This window comes from Ranitomeya variabilis, chromosome 5 (genome assembly GCF_051348905.1).
Source record: "Ranitomeya variabilis isolate aRanVar5 chromosome 5, aRanVar5.hap1, whole genome shotgun sequence".
In the NCBI taxonomy this organism is placed as follows: Eukaryota; Metazoa; Chordata; class Amphibia; order Anura; family Dendrobatidae; genus Ranitomeya; species Ranitomeya variabilis.
The window spans coordinates 100,131,101-100,148,668 of record NC_135236.1 but is presented as its reverse complement, the minus strand read 5'-3'; the positions used below and the strand labels follow the sequence as shown (position 1 = coordinate 100,148,668).

General features: G+C 45.4%; 1 protein-coding gene across 1 annotated transcript in view; it reads right to left on the bottom strand.

Moving 5' to 3' along the window:
* Nucleotides 1-17,568, bottom strand: part of ARHGAP25 (Rho GTPase activating protein 25) — a 180,452-nt gene that overhangs the window by 81,848 nt on the left and 81,036 nt on the right. The window contains exon 3 of the mRNA XM_077263045.1: nucleotides 16,580-16,667. Coding sequence (XP_077119160.1) covers nucleotides 16,580-16,667 — 88 coding nt within the window. The remainder of the gene's footprint in view (nucleotides 1-16,579; nucleotides 16,668-17,568) is intronic.

Genomic DNA, 17,568 nt, shown 5'->3' with positions numbered 1-17,568 from the left:
ACACCTACAGTGCCCATTTTAATGCCAAAAACATCCATTCTTGTTTCTGAAGCTTGCCAATCTTAATTAACTGTATAATAATAGTTGGGCATAGGGAATTGGGGGAAAGTTGTGGGGGGAGTAGGGCTGGCTCAAGTTTTTCGTGGGCCCAGGAAATGCGGACTACGTCACGGCGGTGTTGCAGGGAAAGGTAAGTATTTAAAAGTTGCAAGTGCTGTGATCCTGAGCAAGCAGGGGGGGCCCACTCGTTCGCATTGCCACTGGCACAGGGCCCCTCAAAGTACGGCGGTGTGTTTGCATGGCGGGGGCGCCTCCCACCAGCAGCGACACTTTTGCGTACTCTGAGGGGCCCTGTGCCAGTGACGTCGCCAACGAGTATGCCCCCCCACCTGATGAAGGAACCTGCACTTTCATCTGCACCTTCCTCTTTGTCCCTGTGTAAGGTGGTATAACATGCGGGAAGGGGAACCTTACTTTCAGCAGGGACAGATTCTGGCTGTGTAGAGTACAAGGGGAATGTAGTGGTCTAGGTCAATGTACCAGCAGACTCATTTAGCAGTGGCTGGGCAATGGGCAGGATGAGGAGGAAACAGATATAGGGCCAAAGAATAAAGTAGGCTACATGCAGTTCAAAATTGGTAACAGGACTAAACAGGCGGCATTGCTTTGTTCAGTGGAGTAGCAAACCCAAGAGCAGCAGACACTGTTTCAAGGGCCTAACCACACTAGTAGGCCAAATGCAGTTTAATATCTGATAGTATAGGGCGAAAGCCAGAATGTGGAAGCTCAGCTTTGTTCAGTTGAGGACAACACCAGGGAGGGGCAGACACCTTTAGTAGGCCGGAAAAGCCTATTGCATTTTTTAAAATGGTAATTTGGAGCAGAAGGTTGAAGCTCAGCTTTATTTAGTTGAGGGCAACACCAGGGAGGGGCAGAAGCCGTTAGTAGGCCCTAACCACCATTTTTTTTTTAAAACCACTTAATGAGAGCCGGAAGGTTGAAGCTCAGCTTTATTTAGTTGAGGACAACACCAGGGAGGGGCAGAAGCCGTTAGTAGGCCCTAACCACCATTTTTTTTTTAAAACCACTTAATGAGAGCCGGAAGGTTGAAGCTCAGCTTTATTTAGTTGAGGACAACACCAGGGAGGGGCAGAAGCCGTTAGTAGGCCCTAACCACCATTTTTTTTTTAAAACCACTTAATGAGAGCCGGAAGGTTGAAGCTCAGCTTTATTTAGTTGAGGACAACACCAGGGAGGGGCAGAAGCCGTTAGTAGGCCCTAACCACCATTTTTTTTTTTAAAACCACATAATGAGAGCCGGAAGGTTGAAGCTCAGCTTTATTTAGTTGAGGACAACACCAGGGAGGGGCAGAAGCCGTTAGTAGGCCCTAACCACCATTTTTTTTTTTAAAACCACATAATGAGAGCCGGAAGGTTGAAGCTCAGCTTTATTTAGTTGAGGACAACACCAGGGAGGGGCAGAAGCCGTTAGTAGGCCCTAACCACCATTTTTTTTTTAAAACCACTTAATGAGAGCCGGAAGGTTGAAGCTCAGCTTTATTTAGTTGAGGACAACACCAGGGAGGGGCAGAAGCCGTTAGTAGGCCCTAACCACCATTTTTTTTTTTTTTAAAACCACTTAATGAGAGCCGGAAGGTTGAAGCTCAGCTTTATTTAGTTGAGGACAACACCAGGGAGGGGCAGAAGCCGTTAGTAGGCCCTAACCACCATTTTTTTTTTAAAACCACTTAATGAGAGCCGGAAGGTTGAAGCTCAGCTTTATTTAGTTGAGGACAACACCAGGGAGGGGCAGAAGCCGTTAGTAGGCCCTAACCACCATTTTTTTTTTTTAAACCACATAATGAGAGCCGGAAGGTTGAAGCTCAGCTTTATTTAGTTGAGGACAACACCAGGGAGGGGCAGAAGCCGTTAGTAGGCCCTAACCACCAATTTTTTTTTTTTTAAAACCACTTAATGAGAGCCGGAAGGTTGAAGCTCAGCTTTATTTAGTTGAGGACAACACCAGGGAGGGGCAGAAGCCGTTAGTAGGCCCTAACCACCATTTTTTTTTTAAAACCACTTAATGAGAGCCGGAAGGTTGAAGCTCAGCTTTATTTAGTTGAGGACAACACCAGGGAGGGGCAGAAGCCGTTAGTAGGCCCTAACCACCATTTTTTTTTTTTAAACCACATAATGAGAGCCGGAAGGTTGAAGCTCAGCTTTATTTAGTTGAGGACAACACCAGGGAGGGGCAGAAGCCGTTAGTAGGCCCTAACCACCAATTTTTTTTTTTTTAAAACCACTTAATGAGAGCCGGAAGGTTGAAGCTCAGCTTTATTTAGTTGAGGACAACACCAGGGAGGGGCAGAAGCCGTTAGTAGGCCCTAACCACCATTTTTTTTTAAAAACCACTTAATGAGAGCCGGAAGGTTGAAGCTCAGCTTTATTTAGTTGAGGACAACACCAGGGAGGGGCAGAAGCCGTTAGTAGGCCCTAACCACCATTTTTTTTTTTAAAACCACATAATGAGAGCCGGAAGGTTGAAGCTCAGCTTTATTTAGTTGAGGACAACACCAGGGAGGGGCAGAAGCCGTTAGTAGGCCCTAACCACCATTTTTTTTTTTTTTAAAACCACTTAATGAGAGCCGGAAGGTTGAAGCTCAGCTTTATTTAGTTGAGGACAACACCAGGGAGGGGCAGAAGCCGTTAGTAGGCCCTAACCACCATTTTTTTTTTAAAACCACTTAATGAGAGCCGGAAGGTTGAAGCTCAGCTTTATTTAGTTGAGGACAACACCAGGGAGGGGCAGAAGCCGTTAGTAGGCCCTAACCACCATTTTTTTTTTTTAAACCACATAATGAGAGCCGGAAGGTTGAAGCTCAGCTTTATTTAGTTGAGGACAACACCAGGGAGGGGCAGAAGCCGTTAGTAGGCCCTAACCACCTTTTTTTTTTTTAAAACCACATAATGAGAGCCGGAAGGTTGAAGCTCAGCTTTATTTAGTTGAGGACAACACCAGGGAGGGGCAGAAGCCGTTAGTAGGCCCTAACCACCATTTTTTTTTTTAAAACCACATAATGAGAGCCGGAAGGTTGAAGCTCAGCTTTATTTAGTTGAGGACAACACCAGGGAGGGGCAGAAGCCGTTAGTAGGCCCTAACCACCAATTTTTTTTTTTTTAAAACCACTTAATGAGAGCCGGAAGGTTGAAGCTCAGCTTTATTTAGTTGAGGACAACACCAGGGAGGGGCAGAAGCCGTTAGTAGGCCCTAACCACCATTTTTTTTTAAAAACCACTTAATGAGAGCCGGAAGGTTGAAGCTCAGCTTTATTTAGTTGAGGACAACACCAGGGAGGGGCAGAAGCCGTTAGTAGGCCCTAACCACCATTTTTTTTTTTAAAACCACATAATGAGAGCCGGAAGGTTGAAGCTCAGCTTTATTTAGTTGAGGACAACACCAGGGAGGGGCAGAAGCCGTTAGTAGGCCCTAACCACCATTTTTTTTTTTAAAACCACATAATGAGAGCCGGAAGGTTGAAGCTCAGCTTTATTTAGTTGAGGACAACACCAGGGAGGGGCAGAAGCCGTTAGTAGGCCCTAACCACCATTTTTTTTTAAAAACCACTTAATGAGAGCCGGAAGGTTGAAGCTCAGCTTTATTTAGTTGAGGACAACACCAGGGAGGGGCAGAAGCCGTTAGTAGGCCCTAACCACCATTTTTTTTTAAAAACCACTTAATGAGAGCCGGAAGGTTGAAGCTCAGCTTTATTTAGTTGAGGACAACACCAGGGAGGGGCAGAAGCCGTTAGTAGGCCCTAACCACCATTTTTTTTTTTAAAACCACATAATGAGAGCCGGAAGGTTGAAGCTCAGCTTTATTTAGTTGAGGGCAACACCAGGGAGGGGCAGAAGCCGTTAGTAGGCCCTAACCAAAGTTGAAGGCCAAATGCAGTTTAATTTCTGATACTATAGGCCGAAAGCCAGAAGGTGGAAGTTCCGATTTAGACAGTGGAGGACAATTTGAATTAGGGACTGCAGACAGACTTAGTAGGCTGTCCCCTGTGGACCATGCATCCACCACATTAACCCATTGCGCCGTAATGGACACGTAATCTTCCGTGGCCATGCCTACAGGTCCATGCGTCTGTTGTCAGGTGCACCTTTGTACTCACAGATTGCCAGAGTGCATGGACAATGCGGTCTTCTACATGCTGGTGGAGGGTTGGGATGGCTTTTCTCGCAAAAGAAGTGTCGACTGGTTAGCTTGTAGCGTGGTACAGCGTAGTCCATCATGGCCTTATTAATAGTAAATAAAATATATAACTAGGCTCTATGAACTTTTAAATAGGTTCCAGGGGTACACGGGCAGCATTGGTGTGGTCAGTGGAGGAGTATTGCAAGTAGGGGCTGCAGACAGGCTATCAAAGGCCTAAAATAACAAACAGTAGGCAGTCATGGCAGTTTTACATCGGTTACATGGATACACAGGCAGGCACTCCAGGCAGCATTGTGCTCAGTGGAGGAGTATTGCAAGTAGGGGCCGCAGACAGGCTATCAAAGGCCTAAAATAACAAACAGTAGGCAGTCATGGCAGTTTTACATCGGTTACATGGATACACAGGCAGGCACTCCAGGCAGCATTGTGGTCAGTGGAGGAGTATTGCAAGTAGGGGCCGCAGACAGGCTATCAAAGGCCTAAAATAACAAACAGTAGGCAGTCATGGCAGTTTTACATCGGTTACATGGATACACAGGCAGCTAGGTGGTGAGTGGAGGAGTATTTAAAGTAAGGACCGCAGACAGGCTATCAAAGGCCTAACATAACAAACAATAGGCTCATGGCAGTTTTACAGCGGTTACATGGATACACGGGCAGGCAGCTTGGTGGTGAGTGGAGGAGTATTTAAAGTATGGACCGCAGACAGGCTTCGAAGGCCTAACACAATAAAATGGGCTGGCTGTAGGCACTTTAAAATTGGTTCCAGGGGTACACGGGCAGCAGTGGTCTGGTCAGTGGAGGCCTAGTGGAAGTATGGACCGCAGACAGGCTTCGAAGGCCTAACACAATAAAATGGGCTGGCTGTAGGCACTTTAAAATTGGTTCCAGGGGTACACGGGCAGCAGTGGTCTGGTCAGTGGAGGCCTAGTGGAAGTATGGACCGCAGACAGGCTTCGAAGGCCTAACACAATAAAATGGGCTGGCTGTAGGCACTTTAAAATTGGTTCCAGGGGTACACGGGCAGCAGTGGTCTGGTCAGTGGAGGACTAGTGGAAGTATGGACCGCAGACAGGCTTCGAAGGCCTAACACAATAAAATGGGCTGGCTGTAGGCACTTTAAAATTGGTTCCAGGGGTACACGGGCAGCAGTGGTCTGGTCAGTGGAGGCCTAGTGGAAGTATGGACCGCAGACAGGCTTCGAAGGCCTAACACAATAAAATGGGCTGACTGTAGGCACTTTAAAATTGGTTCCAGGGGTACACGGGCAGCAGTGGTCTGGTCAGTGGAGGACTAGTGGAAGTATGGACCGCAGACAGGCTTCGAAGGCCTAACACAATAAAATGGGCTGGCTGTAGGCACTTTAAAATTGGTTCCAGGGGTACACGGGCAGCAGTGGTCTGGTCAGTGGAGGCCTAGTGGAAGTATGGACCGCAGACAGGCTTCGAAGGCCTAACACAATAAAATGGGCTGGCTGTAGGCACTTTAAAATTGGTTCCAGGGGTACACGGGCAGCAGTGGTCTGGTCAGTGGAGGACTAGTGGAAGTATGGACCGCAGACAGGCTTCGAAGGCCTAACACAATAAAATGGGCTGGCTGTAGGCACTTTAAAATTGGTTCCAGGGGTACACGGGCAGCAGTGGTCTGGTCAGTGGAGGCCTAGTGGAAGGAGGGACCGCAGACAGGCTTCGAAGGCCTAACACAATAAAATGGGCTGGCTGTAGGCACTTTAAAATTGGTTCCAGGGGTACACGGGCAGCAGTGGTCTGGTCAGTGGAGGACTAGTGGAAGGAGGGAGCGCAGAAAGGCTTCAAAGGCCTAACATAACAAACAATAGGCTCATGGCAGTTTTACAGCGGTTACATGGATACACGGGCAGGCAGCTTGGTGGTGGTGAGTGGAGGAGTATTTAAAGTAGGGACCGCAGACAGGCTATCAAAGGCCTAACATAAAAAAACAATAGGCTCATGGCAGTTTCACAGCGGTTACATGGATACACGGGCAGGCAGCTTGGTGGTGGTGAGTGGAGGAGTATTTAAAGTAGGGACCGCAGACAGGCTATCAAAGGCCTAACATAACAAACAATAGGCTCATGGCAGTTTTACAGCGGTTACATGGATACACGGGCAGGCAGCTTGGTGCTGAGTGGAGGAGTATTTAAAGTATGGACCGCAGACAGGCTTCGAAGGCCTAACACAATAAAATGGGCTGGCTGTAGGCACTTTAAAATTGGTTCCAGGGGTACACGGGCAGCAGTGGTCTGGTCAGTGGAGGCCTAGTGGAAGGAGGGACCGCAGACAGGCTTCGAAGGCCTAACACAATAAAATGGGCTGGCTGTAGGCACTTTAAAATTGGTTCCAGGGGTACACGGGCAGCAGTGGTCTGGTCAGTGGAGGCCTAGTGGAAGTATGGACCGCAGACAGGCTTCGAAGGCCTAACACAATAAAATGGGCTGGCTGTAGGCACTTTAAAATTGGTTCCAGGGGTACACGGGCAGCAGTGGTCTGGTCAGTGGAGGACTAGTGGAAGTATGGACCGCAGACAGGCTTCGAAGGCCTAACACAATAAAATGGGCTGGCTGTAGGCACTTTAAAATTGGTTCCAGGGGTACACGGGCAGCAGTGGTCTGGTCAGTGGAGGCCTAGTGGAAGGAGGGACCGCAGACAGGCTTCGAAGGCCTAACACAATAAAATGGGCTGGCTGTAGGCACTTTAAAATTGGTTCCAGGGGTACACGGGCAGCAGTGGTCTGGTCAGTGGAGGACTAGTGGAAGGAGGGAGCGCAGAAAGGCTTCAAAGGCCTAAAATAACAAACAATAGGCTCATGGCAGTTTTACAGCGGTTACATGGATACACGGGCAGGCAGCTTGGTGGTCAGTGGAGGAGTAGGGACCGCAGACAGGCTATCAAAGGCCTAAAATAACAAACAATAGGCTCATGGCAGTTTTACAGCGGTTACATGGATACACGGGCAGGCAGCTTGGTGCTGAGTGGAGGAGTAGTGCAAGGAGTGTCTGTCCCAGTACTCCCAAAATATAAATAGATGTTAATGTCTCGCAAAACAACCAAAACAAAAAAAAAGATGGCATACTTAGGTACAGGGGTGGGCTCATCTGCTGTGTTTCTGACATAGTAATTTGGCAGTAACTATTTAATGGTGCCAATATAGGACACAGACACAGACTACTTTAAGTTGCATCATAGATGTCTACAAATTTGTATTGTCAGTGCCAGACATTGAATGATGTCAGCGAATAGACTAAAGATTGGTGGAGCTGTGCGACATAATTTTGCACGTAGTAGAGCCCAGTTTGAGCTGGGGTAGGGGGGAACTCTCTTGAGGCCGGCGGGACCGCCCCAGGGCCACTCATGTTACAACGGTGTGTCTGACGTTGGGTGCGCACCACCACCGCCAGAGACACTACATTGTACTATGAGGGACCCAGTAGCAATGCCGTCAACCAAAAGCGAGCACACCCACCTCTTCAGACAAACAGCAGTCTCACGGGTGCTTGCGCCAAGTCGCGATACCACGGCCCCGTGTGGGGAGTTTGGCCATTTAGGGAGGTGTAAACATGTCGTATGCTGTACAATCTGCAGCAGCAAATTAGACATTAGAAAAGTAATTCACAGGCAAGAGCTTTTCATAGGAAAGCTAGGTGTCGGCCGGGCAAGGTGGGGCAAAAGATTTTGAAATCCAGTTGTGGTTCATTTTAATGAATGTTAGATCGTCAACATTTTGGGTAGCCAGACGAGTCCTTTTTTCGGTTAATATTGACCCTGCAGCACTGAATACTCTTTCTGATAGGACACTTGCTGCCGGGCAAGCAAGCTCCTGCAATGCATATTCTGCCAATTCTGGCCAGGTGTCTAATTTGGAGGCCCAGTAATCAAATGGGAATGACGGTTGAGGGAGAACATCGATAAGGGATGAAAAATAGTTAGTAACCATACTGGACAAATGTTGTCTCCTGTCACTTTCAATTGATGCAGCAGTACCTGTCCTGTCTGCGGTCATAGCAAAATCACTCCACAACCTGGTCAGAAAACCCCTCTGTCCAACGCCACTTCTGATGTGTGCACCCCTAACACTCCTAGTCTGCTGCCCCCTGGAGCTCGTGTGAGAACGATCACGTGCGCTGTGTGCTGGGAATGCCTGAAGCAAACGGTCAACAAGAGTTGATTGTTTGGTTGCTAATATTAGTTCCAAGTTCTCATGTGGCATAATATTTTGCAATTTGCCTTTATAGCGTGGATCAAGGAGGCAGGCCAACCAGTAATCGTCATCGTTCATCATTTTCGTAATGCGTGTGTCCCTTTGTAGGATACGTAAGGCATAATCCGCCATGTGGGCCAAAGTTCCACTTGTCAAATCTCCGGTTGTGATTGGTTGAGGGGCAGTTGCAGGCAAATCTACGTCACTTGTGTCCCTCAAAAAACCAGAACCCGGCCGTGACACGCAACCAATTTCCTGTGCCCCCGTGAAAGTTTCCGCATTAAAAATATACTCATCCCCATCATCCTCCTCGTCCTCCACCTCCTCTTCGCCCGCTACCTCGTCCTGTACACTGCCCTGACCAGACAATGGCTGACTGTCATCAAGGCTTCCCTCTTCCTCTGGTGCAGACGCCTGCTCCTTTATGTGCGTCAAACTTTGCATCAGCAGACGCATTAGGGGGATGCTCATGCTTATTACGGCGTTGTCTGCACTAACCAGCCGTGTGCATTCCTCAAAACACTGAAGGACTTGACACATGTCTTGTATCTTCGACCACTGCACACCTGACAACTCCATGTCTGCCATCCTACTGCCTGCCCGTGTATCCTCCCACAAATAAATAACAGCACGCCTCTGTTCGCACAGTCTCTGAAGCATGTGCAGTGTTGAGTTCCACCTTGTTGCAACGTCTATGATTAGGCGATGCTGGGGAAGGTTCAAAGACCGCTGATAGGTCTGCATACGGCTGGCGTGTACAGGCGAACGTCGGATATGTGAGCAAAGTGCACGCACTTTGAGGAGCAGGTCGGAGAACCCAGGATAAGTTTTCAATAAGCACTGCACCACCAGGTTTAAGGTGTGAGCCAGGCAAGGAATGTGTTTCAGTTGGGAAAGGGAGATGGCAGCCATGAAATTCCTTCCGTTATCACTCACTACCTTGCCTGCCTCAAGATCTACTGTGCCCAGCCACGACTGCGTTTCTTGTTGCAAGAACTCGGACAGAACTTCCGCGGTGTGTCTGTTGTCGCCCAAACACTTCATAGCCAATACAGCCTGCTGACGCTTGGCAGTAGCTGGCCCATAATGGGACAACTGGTGTGCAACAGTGTCATCTGCCGATGGAGTGGTTGGCCGACTGCGTTCTGTGGAAGAGCTGTAGCTTCTGCAGGAGGACGAGGAGGAGGAGGAGGGGGTGCGAACGCCTACAGCCAACTGTTTCCTAGACCGTGGGCTAGGCACAACTGTCCCTAAATTGATGTCGCCTGTGGACCCTGCATCCACCACATTCACCCAGTGTGCCGTGATGGACACATAACGTCCCTGGCCATGCCTACTGGTCCATGCATCTGTAGTCAGGTGCACCTTTGTACTCACAGATTGCCTGAGTGCATGGACGATGCGCTGTTTAACATGCTGGTGCAGGGCTGGGATGGCTTTTCTGGAAAAAAAGTGTCGACTGGGTAGCTCGTATCGTGGTTCAGCGTACTCCATCAGGGCTTTGAAAGCTTCGCTTTCAACTAACCGGTAGGGCATCATCTCTAACGAGATTAGTCTAGCTATGTGGGCGTTAAAACCCTGTGTACGCGGATGCGAGGATAAGTACTTCCTTTTTCTAACCAGAGTCTCATGTAGGGTGAGCTGGACTGGAGAGCTGTAGATCGTGGAACTTTCGGGTGTGCCGGTGGACATGGCAGACTGAGAGACGGTTGGAGACGGTATTGTTTCCGCCGGTGCCCTACATGCAATATTTCCTCCTACAAAACTGGTGATTCCCTGACCCTGACTGCTTTTGGCTGGCAAAGAAACCTGCACAGATACTGCCGGTGGTGCGGAAAATGGTGGCCTTACAGTGACGGAAGGGATGTTGCGTTGCTGACTAGCTTCATTGGCCGAGGGTGCTACAACCTTGAGGGACGTTTGGTAGTTAGTCCAGGCTTGAGAATGCATGGTGGTTAAGTGTCTATGCATGCAACTAGTATTTAGACTTTTCAGATTCTGACCTCTGCTTAAGCTAGTTGAACATTTTTGACAGATGACTTTGCGCTGATCAGTTGGATGTTGTTTAAAAAAATGCCAGACTGCACTCTTCCTAGACTCTGATCCCTTTTCAGGGATTGCAGACTGAGCTTTAACCGGATGGCAACGCTGTGCTCCAACAGGTTTTGGCTTTGACACGCGTTTTGGTCCAGATACGGGCCCGGCAGATGGAACCTGTTGCGATGTTGATGCCTGCTGCGGCCCCTCCTCCACCTCCGCTTCTGAACTACTGCCGCCTGCACCCTGTTCCCCCAATGGCTGCCAATCGGGGTCAATAACTGGGTCATCTATTACCTCCTCTTCGAGCTCGTGTGCAACTTCGTCTGTGTCACTGTGTCGGTCGGTGGTATAGCGTTCGTGGCGGGGCAACATAGTCTCATCAGGGTCTGATTGTGGATCTGTACCCTGAGAGGGCAATGTGGTGGTCTGAGTCAAAGGAGCAGCATAGTACTCTGGCTGTGGCTGTGCATCAGTGCACTCCATGTCAGAATATACTTGTAATGGGCATGGCCTGTTAAATGTTTCACTTTCTAAGCCAGGGACGGTATGTGTAAAGAGCTCCATGGAGTGACCCGTTGTGTCGCCTGCTGCATCCTTCTCTCTTGTTGTAGTTTTTGCTGAGGAGGACAAGGAAGCGACTTGTCCCTGACCGTGAACATCCACAAGCGACGCGCTGCTTTTACATTTACCAGTTTCGGAAGAGGAGGCAAAAGAGCTAGAGGCTGAGTCTGCAATGTAAGCCAAAACTTGCTGTTGCTGCTCCGCCTTTAAAAGCGGTTTTCCTACTCCCAGAAAAGAGAGCGTTCGAGGCCTTGTGTAGCCTGACGACGAAACTGGCTCCACAGCTCCAGACTTAGGTGGAATATTTTTATCCCCACGACCACCTGATGCTCCACTACCACTACCATCATTACCAGCTGACAATGAACGCCCACGACGACCTCTTGCACCAGACTTCCTCATTGTTTTAAAATCTTAACCAAAGTAACTTTATTTGTTGCTATCAAACAACTTACACGGTGAGCTATAACTTCAGTATGATTTCAATATCCCTTAACAGGTTGGTGAGACCACAAGGAAAATCAGGCACAATGTTACACACTCTGTTTTCTGTGGCACAAAATCACAGAGATGACACACACGCAGGACTGTCACTCAAGCACTAATGTCAATATTAATCTCCCACCTAATTTATTTATTTTTTTTTCTCAGGGAGACTTTAGAAACCAAATAATATTAAAAAAAAAAAAAAAAAAGGCTTTCTATGGCCCACAATTAGAGAGAGAGAGGTGGCACAACCAGGAGTCAAGACTGGCGCACAAGCTGAAAGGGCAATATTACTCTCCCACTGTTTTTTATGTTTTTTTTGTTTTTTTCAGGGAGACTTTAGAAACCAAATAATATTAAAAAAACCAAAAAAAAAAAAGGCTTTCTATGGCCCACTGAATGAGAGGGAGAGAGGTGGCACACCCAGGAGTCAAGACTGGCACACAAGCTGAAAGGGCAATATTACTCTCCCACTGTTTTTTTATGTATTTTTTGTTTTTTCAGGGAGACTTTAGAAACCCAATAATATTTAAAAAAAAAAATAAATAGGCTTTCTATGGCCCACTGAATGAGAGGGAGAGAGGTGACACACCCAGGAGTCAAGACTGGCACACAAGCTGAAAGGGCAATATTACTCTCCCACTGTTTTTTTAGGTTTTTTTTTTTTTTTCAGGGAGAATTAGAAACCAAATAATATTAAAAAAAAAAAAAAAATAGGCTTTCTATGGCCCACTGAATGAAAGGGAGAGAGGTGGCACACCCAGGAGTCAAGACTGGCACACAAGCTGAAAGGGCAATATTACTCTCCCACTGTTTTTTTATGTATTTTTTGTTTTTTCAGGGAGACTTTAGAAACCCAATAATATTTAAAAAAAAAAATAAATAGGCTTTCTATGGCCCACTGAATGAGAGGGAGAGAGGTGGCACACCCAGGAGTCAAGACTGGCACACAAGCTGAAAGGGCAATATTACTCTCCCACTGTTTTTTTAGGTTTTTTTTTTTTTTCAGGGAGACTTTAGAAACCAAATAATATTAAAAAAAAAAAAAAAAAAAAAAAAATAGGCTTGCTATAGCCCACTGAATGAGAGATAGCACACACAGCAGTGGCACACAAGCCCTGACTGAGGCCAATATTTTTCTCCCACTGATTGATGTAGTGTTTTTGTGTTGAGGTAGAATTTAGAACACAAATCACGGAAAAAATAAATAGGCTTTCTATGGCCCACTGAATGAAAGGGAGAGAGGTGGCACACCCAGGAGTCAAGACTGGCACACAAGCTGAAAGGGCAATATTACTCTCCCACTGTTTTTTTATGTATTTTTTGTTTTTTCAGGGAGACTTTAGAAACCCAATAATATTTAAAAAAAAAAAAAAAGGCTTTCTATGGCCCACAATTAGAGAGAGAGAGGTGGCACAACCAGGAGTCAAGACTGGCGCACAAGCTGAAAGGGCAATATTACTCTCCCACTGTTTTTTATGTTTTTTTTGTTTTTTTCAGGGAGACTTTAGAAACCAAATAATATTAAAAAAACCAAAAAAAAAAAAGGCTTTCTATGGCCCACTGAATGAGAGGGAGAGAGGTGGCACACCCAGGAGTCAAGACTGGCACACAAGCTGAAAGGGCAATATTACTCTCCCACTGTTTTTTTATGTATTTTTTGTTTTTTTCAGGGAGACTTTAGAAACCCAATAATATTTAAAAAAAAAAATAAATAGGCTTTCTATGGCCCACTGAATGAGAGGGAGAGAGGTGGCACACCCAGGAGTCAAGACTGGCACACAAGCTGAAAGGGCAATATTACTCTCCCACTGTTTTTTTAGGTTTTTTTTGTTTTTTCAGGGAGACTTTAGAAACCCAATAATATTTAAAAAAAAAAATAAATAGGCTTTCTATGGCCCACTGAATGAAAGGGAGAGAGGTGGCACACCCAGGAGTCAAGACTGGCACACAAGCTGAAAGGGCAATATTACTCTCCCACTGTTTTTTTATGTATTTTTTGTTTTTTTCAGGGAGACTTTAGAAACCCAATAATATTTAAAAAAAAAAATAAATAGGCTTTCTATGGCCCACTGAATGAGAGGGAGAGAGGTGGCACACCCAGGAGTCAAGACTGGCACACAAGCTGAAAGGGCAATATTACTCTCCCACTGTTTTTTTAGGTTTTTTTTTTTTTTCAGGGAGACTTTTGAAACCAAATAATATTAAAAAAAAAAAAAAAAAAAAAATATAGGCTTGCTATAGCCCACTGAATGAGAGATAGCGCACACACAGCAGTGGCACACAAGCCCTGACTGAGGCCAATATTTTTCTCCCACTGATTGATGTAGTGTTTCTGTGTTGAGGTAGATTTTAGAACACAAATCACGGAAAAAATAAATAGGCTTTCTATGGCCCACTCAGTGAGAGATGGCACACACAGGGATGGCACTGTAGCAGAAATGCCAATCTTAATCTCCCACAAAAAAAAAACAAAAAAAAAAAAAAAACTGTCCTACAATTACTATCTCCCTGCAGTAATGTAAGCCAGGTATGGCAGGCAGCAATAGGAGTGGACTGATGCACAAATTAAATAAAAAGTGTGGACAAACAAAAAAGATAGCTGTGCAGAAAGGAAGGAACAAGAGGATATGTGCTTTGAAAAAAGCAGTTGGTTTCCACAGTGGCGTACACACAGCAATACAGCTATCACGGAGCCTTCTAGGGCAGCCCAATGAGCTACAGCGCTGAGGGGAAAAAAAAAAAAAAATAGCTTCCACTGTTCCTGCACACCGAAGGTGGTGTTGGACAGTGGAAATCGCTGCAGCACAAGCGGTTTGGTGGTTAGTGGACCCTGCCTAACGCTCTCCCTGCTTCTGATGAAGCGGCAGCAACCTGTCCCTAAGCTCAGATCAGCAGCAGTAAGATGGCGGTCGGCGGGAACGCCCCTTTATAGCCCCTGTGACGCCGCAGACAGCAAGCCAATCACTGCAATGCCCTTCTCTAAGATGGTGGGGACCAGGATCTATGTCATCACGCTGCCCACACTCTGCGTTCACCTTCATTGGCTGAGAAATGGCGCTTTTCGCGTCATTGAAACGCGACTTTGGCGCGAAAGTCGCGTACCGCATGGCCGACAAGCACAGGGGTCGGATCGGGTTTCATGAGACGCCGACTTAGCCAAAAGTCGGCGACTTTTGAAAATGATCGACCCGTTTCGCTCAACCCTACTTGAGACTGTTAAATCAAAAAGCTCCAAAAATACATATGAAAAAAGGCAACAAAAAAACTTTTCAAGACCATGTCAAATACTCCTCAAAAACAGCATCAGTTCTTAAAACCTCAAAAACAAAAAGACACAGGAGCTCCTGGAGGGAATTTCTCTTGAACACCATGAAGAAAAAACTCAGTGTGAAAATACCCTAATATAAATTCCAATGAACCATGAAGAATGTTCAGAAATGAAGATATACAAATAGGGACAGAGAAAAAAAAAAAAACAATATATGAATAACTCCGCCACGGAAATTAGAAAGTTATTTCACAAGTGGGGAACCTTATTTCTTTCAAGGGCCATTTGGATATTTATAAAATCCTTTGGGGCCGTACAAATCATGCGCTAACTCTGCTCACAAAGTACGTCCTCATGCTGACACTGGTGTCAGTATGTAATCTTTCATTGCCGCAGCTCAGCATTCTGTAGTGAACACTGCGTGCGCGTGCTGGAAAAGCAAGAAGAAATTAATGGGTTCAAGGCTGTCAAAATACAGCTGTCAGCCAAAGCATCACGGTCTGTTGGAACCTGCCCAAGGGCCGGATAAAAGGTTATCGAGGGCCGTGAATGGCCCGTGGGCCGGAGGTTCCCCACCCCTGAATTACGGCATTAGTGTGTTAACACAACCTACTCCTCTTGAACCTCCTTACAGGATCTCTCCAGGGTTATGCAATCGCATGAATGAATGAATGAAATTAACCCATTATCTACCAATGTCCTTTTTTTGGGACGCCTAATCTTTAGCTTCTATCAACTAAGATTTTATAATTTTTATAATTAGGTCCAATTTTTTGTGTTGTGTTTGTAAAATGAATGTTTTCAAAATAGGAAATCATGTCATTGTCATTTTTAATTGAATATTGGGACGCCCTTTTCTGAAAAATCCGTACTTGTAAAAATTTTGCAAATTATGTTTCTGATTCATTAGGACCCAAATCATTAAAAATCTGTCATTAAAAAAAAAAAAAAAATGAAAATTGCTAATTTGGCAAGTAATGGGTTAACATCAAACATAAAAAGAATAGCAGCACTCACTCAATACTTGTTCAAATCGTGATTTTAATCCATTACAAAGACAGCATAGTTACATGTGGAGGTGCAGGTGTCAGGGGAGTTTTTCAGGTGAAATAGAAGACCTGACTGACTATGGCCGTTTCGCGCCTTCCTGGCTCTTCTACGGGTCTATCAGAAGCTGCACCTCCACATGTAACTATGTTGTCTTTGTAATGGATTAAAATCACGATTTGAACAAGGATCGGGTGAGTGCTGCTATTCCTTTTATCTTTGATGATATATGAATAACGCCATTGACCAAATTTCAGTAGGGTTATACATATGAATGTTATCCCAATGCAAGTGTGGCAGAGGTGGACATGTACTGTATACAGTATCTGGAACGTGTGTAGCTGCAGTGGGTAATGGGGCCAAATACCTTAAAAGTATGTAGATGTATCCTAATATCTATTAGATTGTATCTAAGGGACTGAGTTATTGAATTTCATCATTCACATTCTCTAGTGAATAAATTATTAGAGAAATAATGGGGCTGCTCTAGGATTCTGGAGAGTCCAAAAGTAGGTCTGCACAGAGGCCTTCTACTGTCTTCGTTAGCTCCTAAATGGCAACCACAACTATAGCTTTGTCTCCTATCATAAGTAGCAAGTAAGGACAACTGAGCATTATGCTGGTGCCTACCAGAATCCTAATCACCCCTAATATGATACCCTGATGTATACAGTATAAGTAGCTTCAAGAGAAACAACATATTATTTTCATTCTTAAAGTGCTACAGACTTACTGCAACTTACCTGGAATAACCTCAAAGACAAATTTTCCTGCATCATCTGGGCTACAGGAGACCTCGCTTACTGTGCTTCTTGATAAAAAAATTGAACCCTACAGAGAGTAAAATATTAAGAGACAAAAAATAAGACACAATTTAGGAGAACATCGGAAAACTTGACCAGAATATTCGATCTACCTTCCCAGCACACTACTTACTGGATGAGCCGATCTGCCTCATAAGGCAACCTCTTCAGATGGGACCCTACAGTAAACAGATTTACCTCTCTGTAGCAATCAGCTATTCTGCTAAAATGGAGTTAGCCTTAATCCCTAAATTGTATAATGAAAATAAACAATCAAAATTACAAAAAACTGTGCAGCAGCAGACTGTTATTTCTGCTGTGTCCAGGCAGATGTGCTCACACAATTTGATCAAAACATGCTCTCTGAACCTCACATGCATTTGTACAGTAAGTATAGCATGTAATGAAAATCAAAATCTCACATGCAATTATCATATGATAAATTGTATAGAAAGTCAATCAACAAAACAGGATGAAACCCATGCCGAAATAGGAAATACATGAAGGAGAAAGGTCACCATCGCAAAATGTTGTTCCCCTTCTGGATCTGGTTTACAAAAGACAATTTCCCTTCTGACTTCTCTGATCAGTTCTGGTGGAGAAGTGGTTCCCAGATTTACAACATACTCTGTAGAAGGGGGGATCGGAATAGAGACCTCCTCTCCATGGGCTGCATAGCAGTCTTATGTGCTTGTTTTTATTGTACTATACTGTACCCTTAAAGACTTATGAACTACAAAAAGCTTTTGACTTGATCAGATGTGAACAGTAAATAGTATGCAAGCATTGTACCAAACTTTACCCGCCATGAAACTTTCTCTCAGTTTTCATTTTACGGAAATATTTAGAAAATGTATTAATGCTACACTACATGAACAAAAGTATTTGGACACCTACACATTATACCTACAGGTCATCCCATTCTAAAT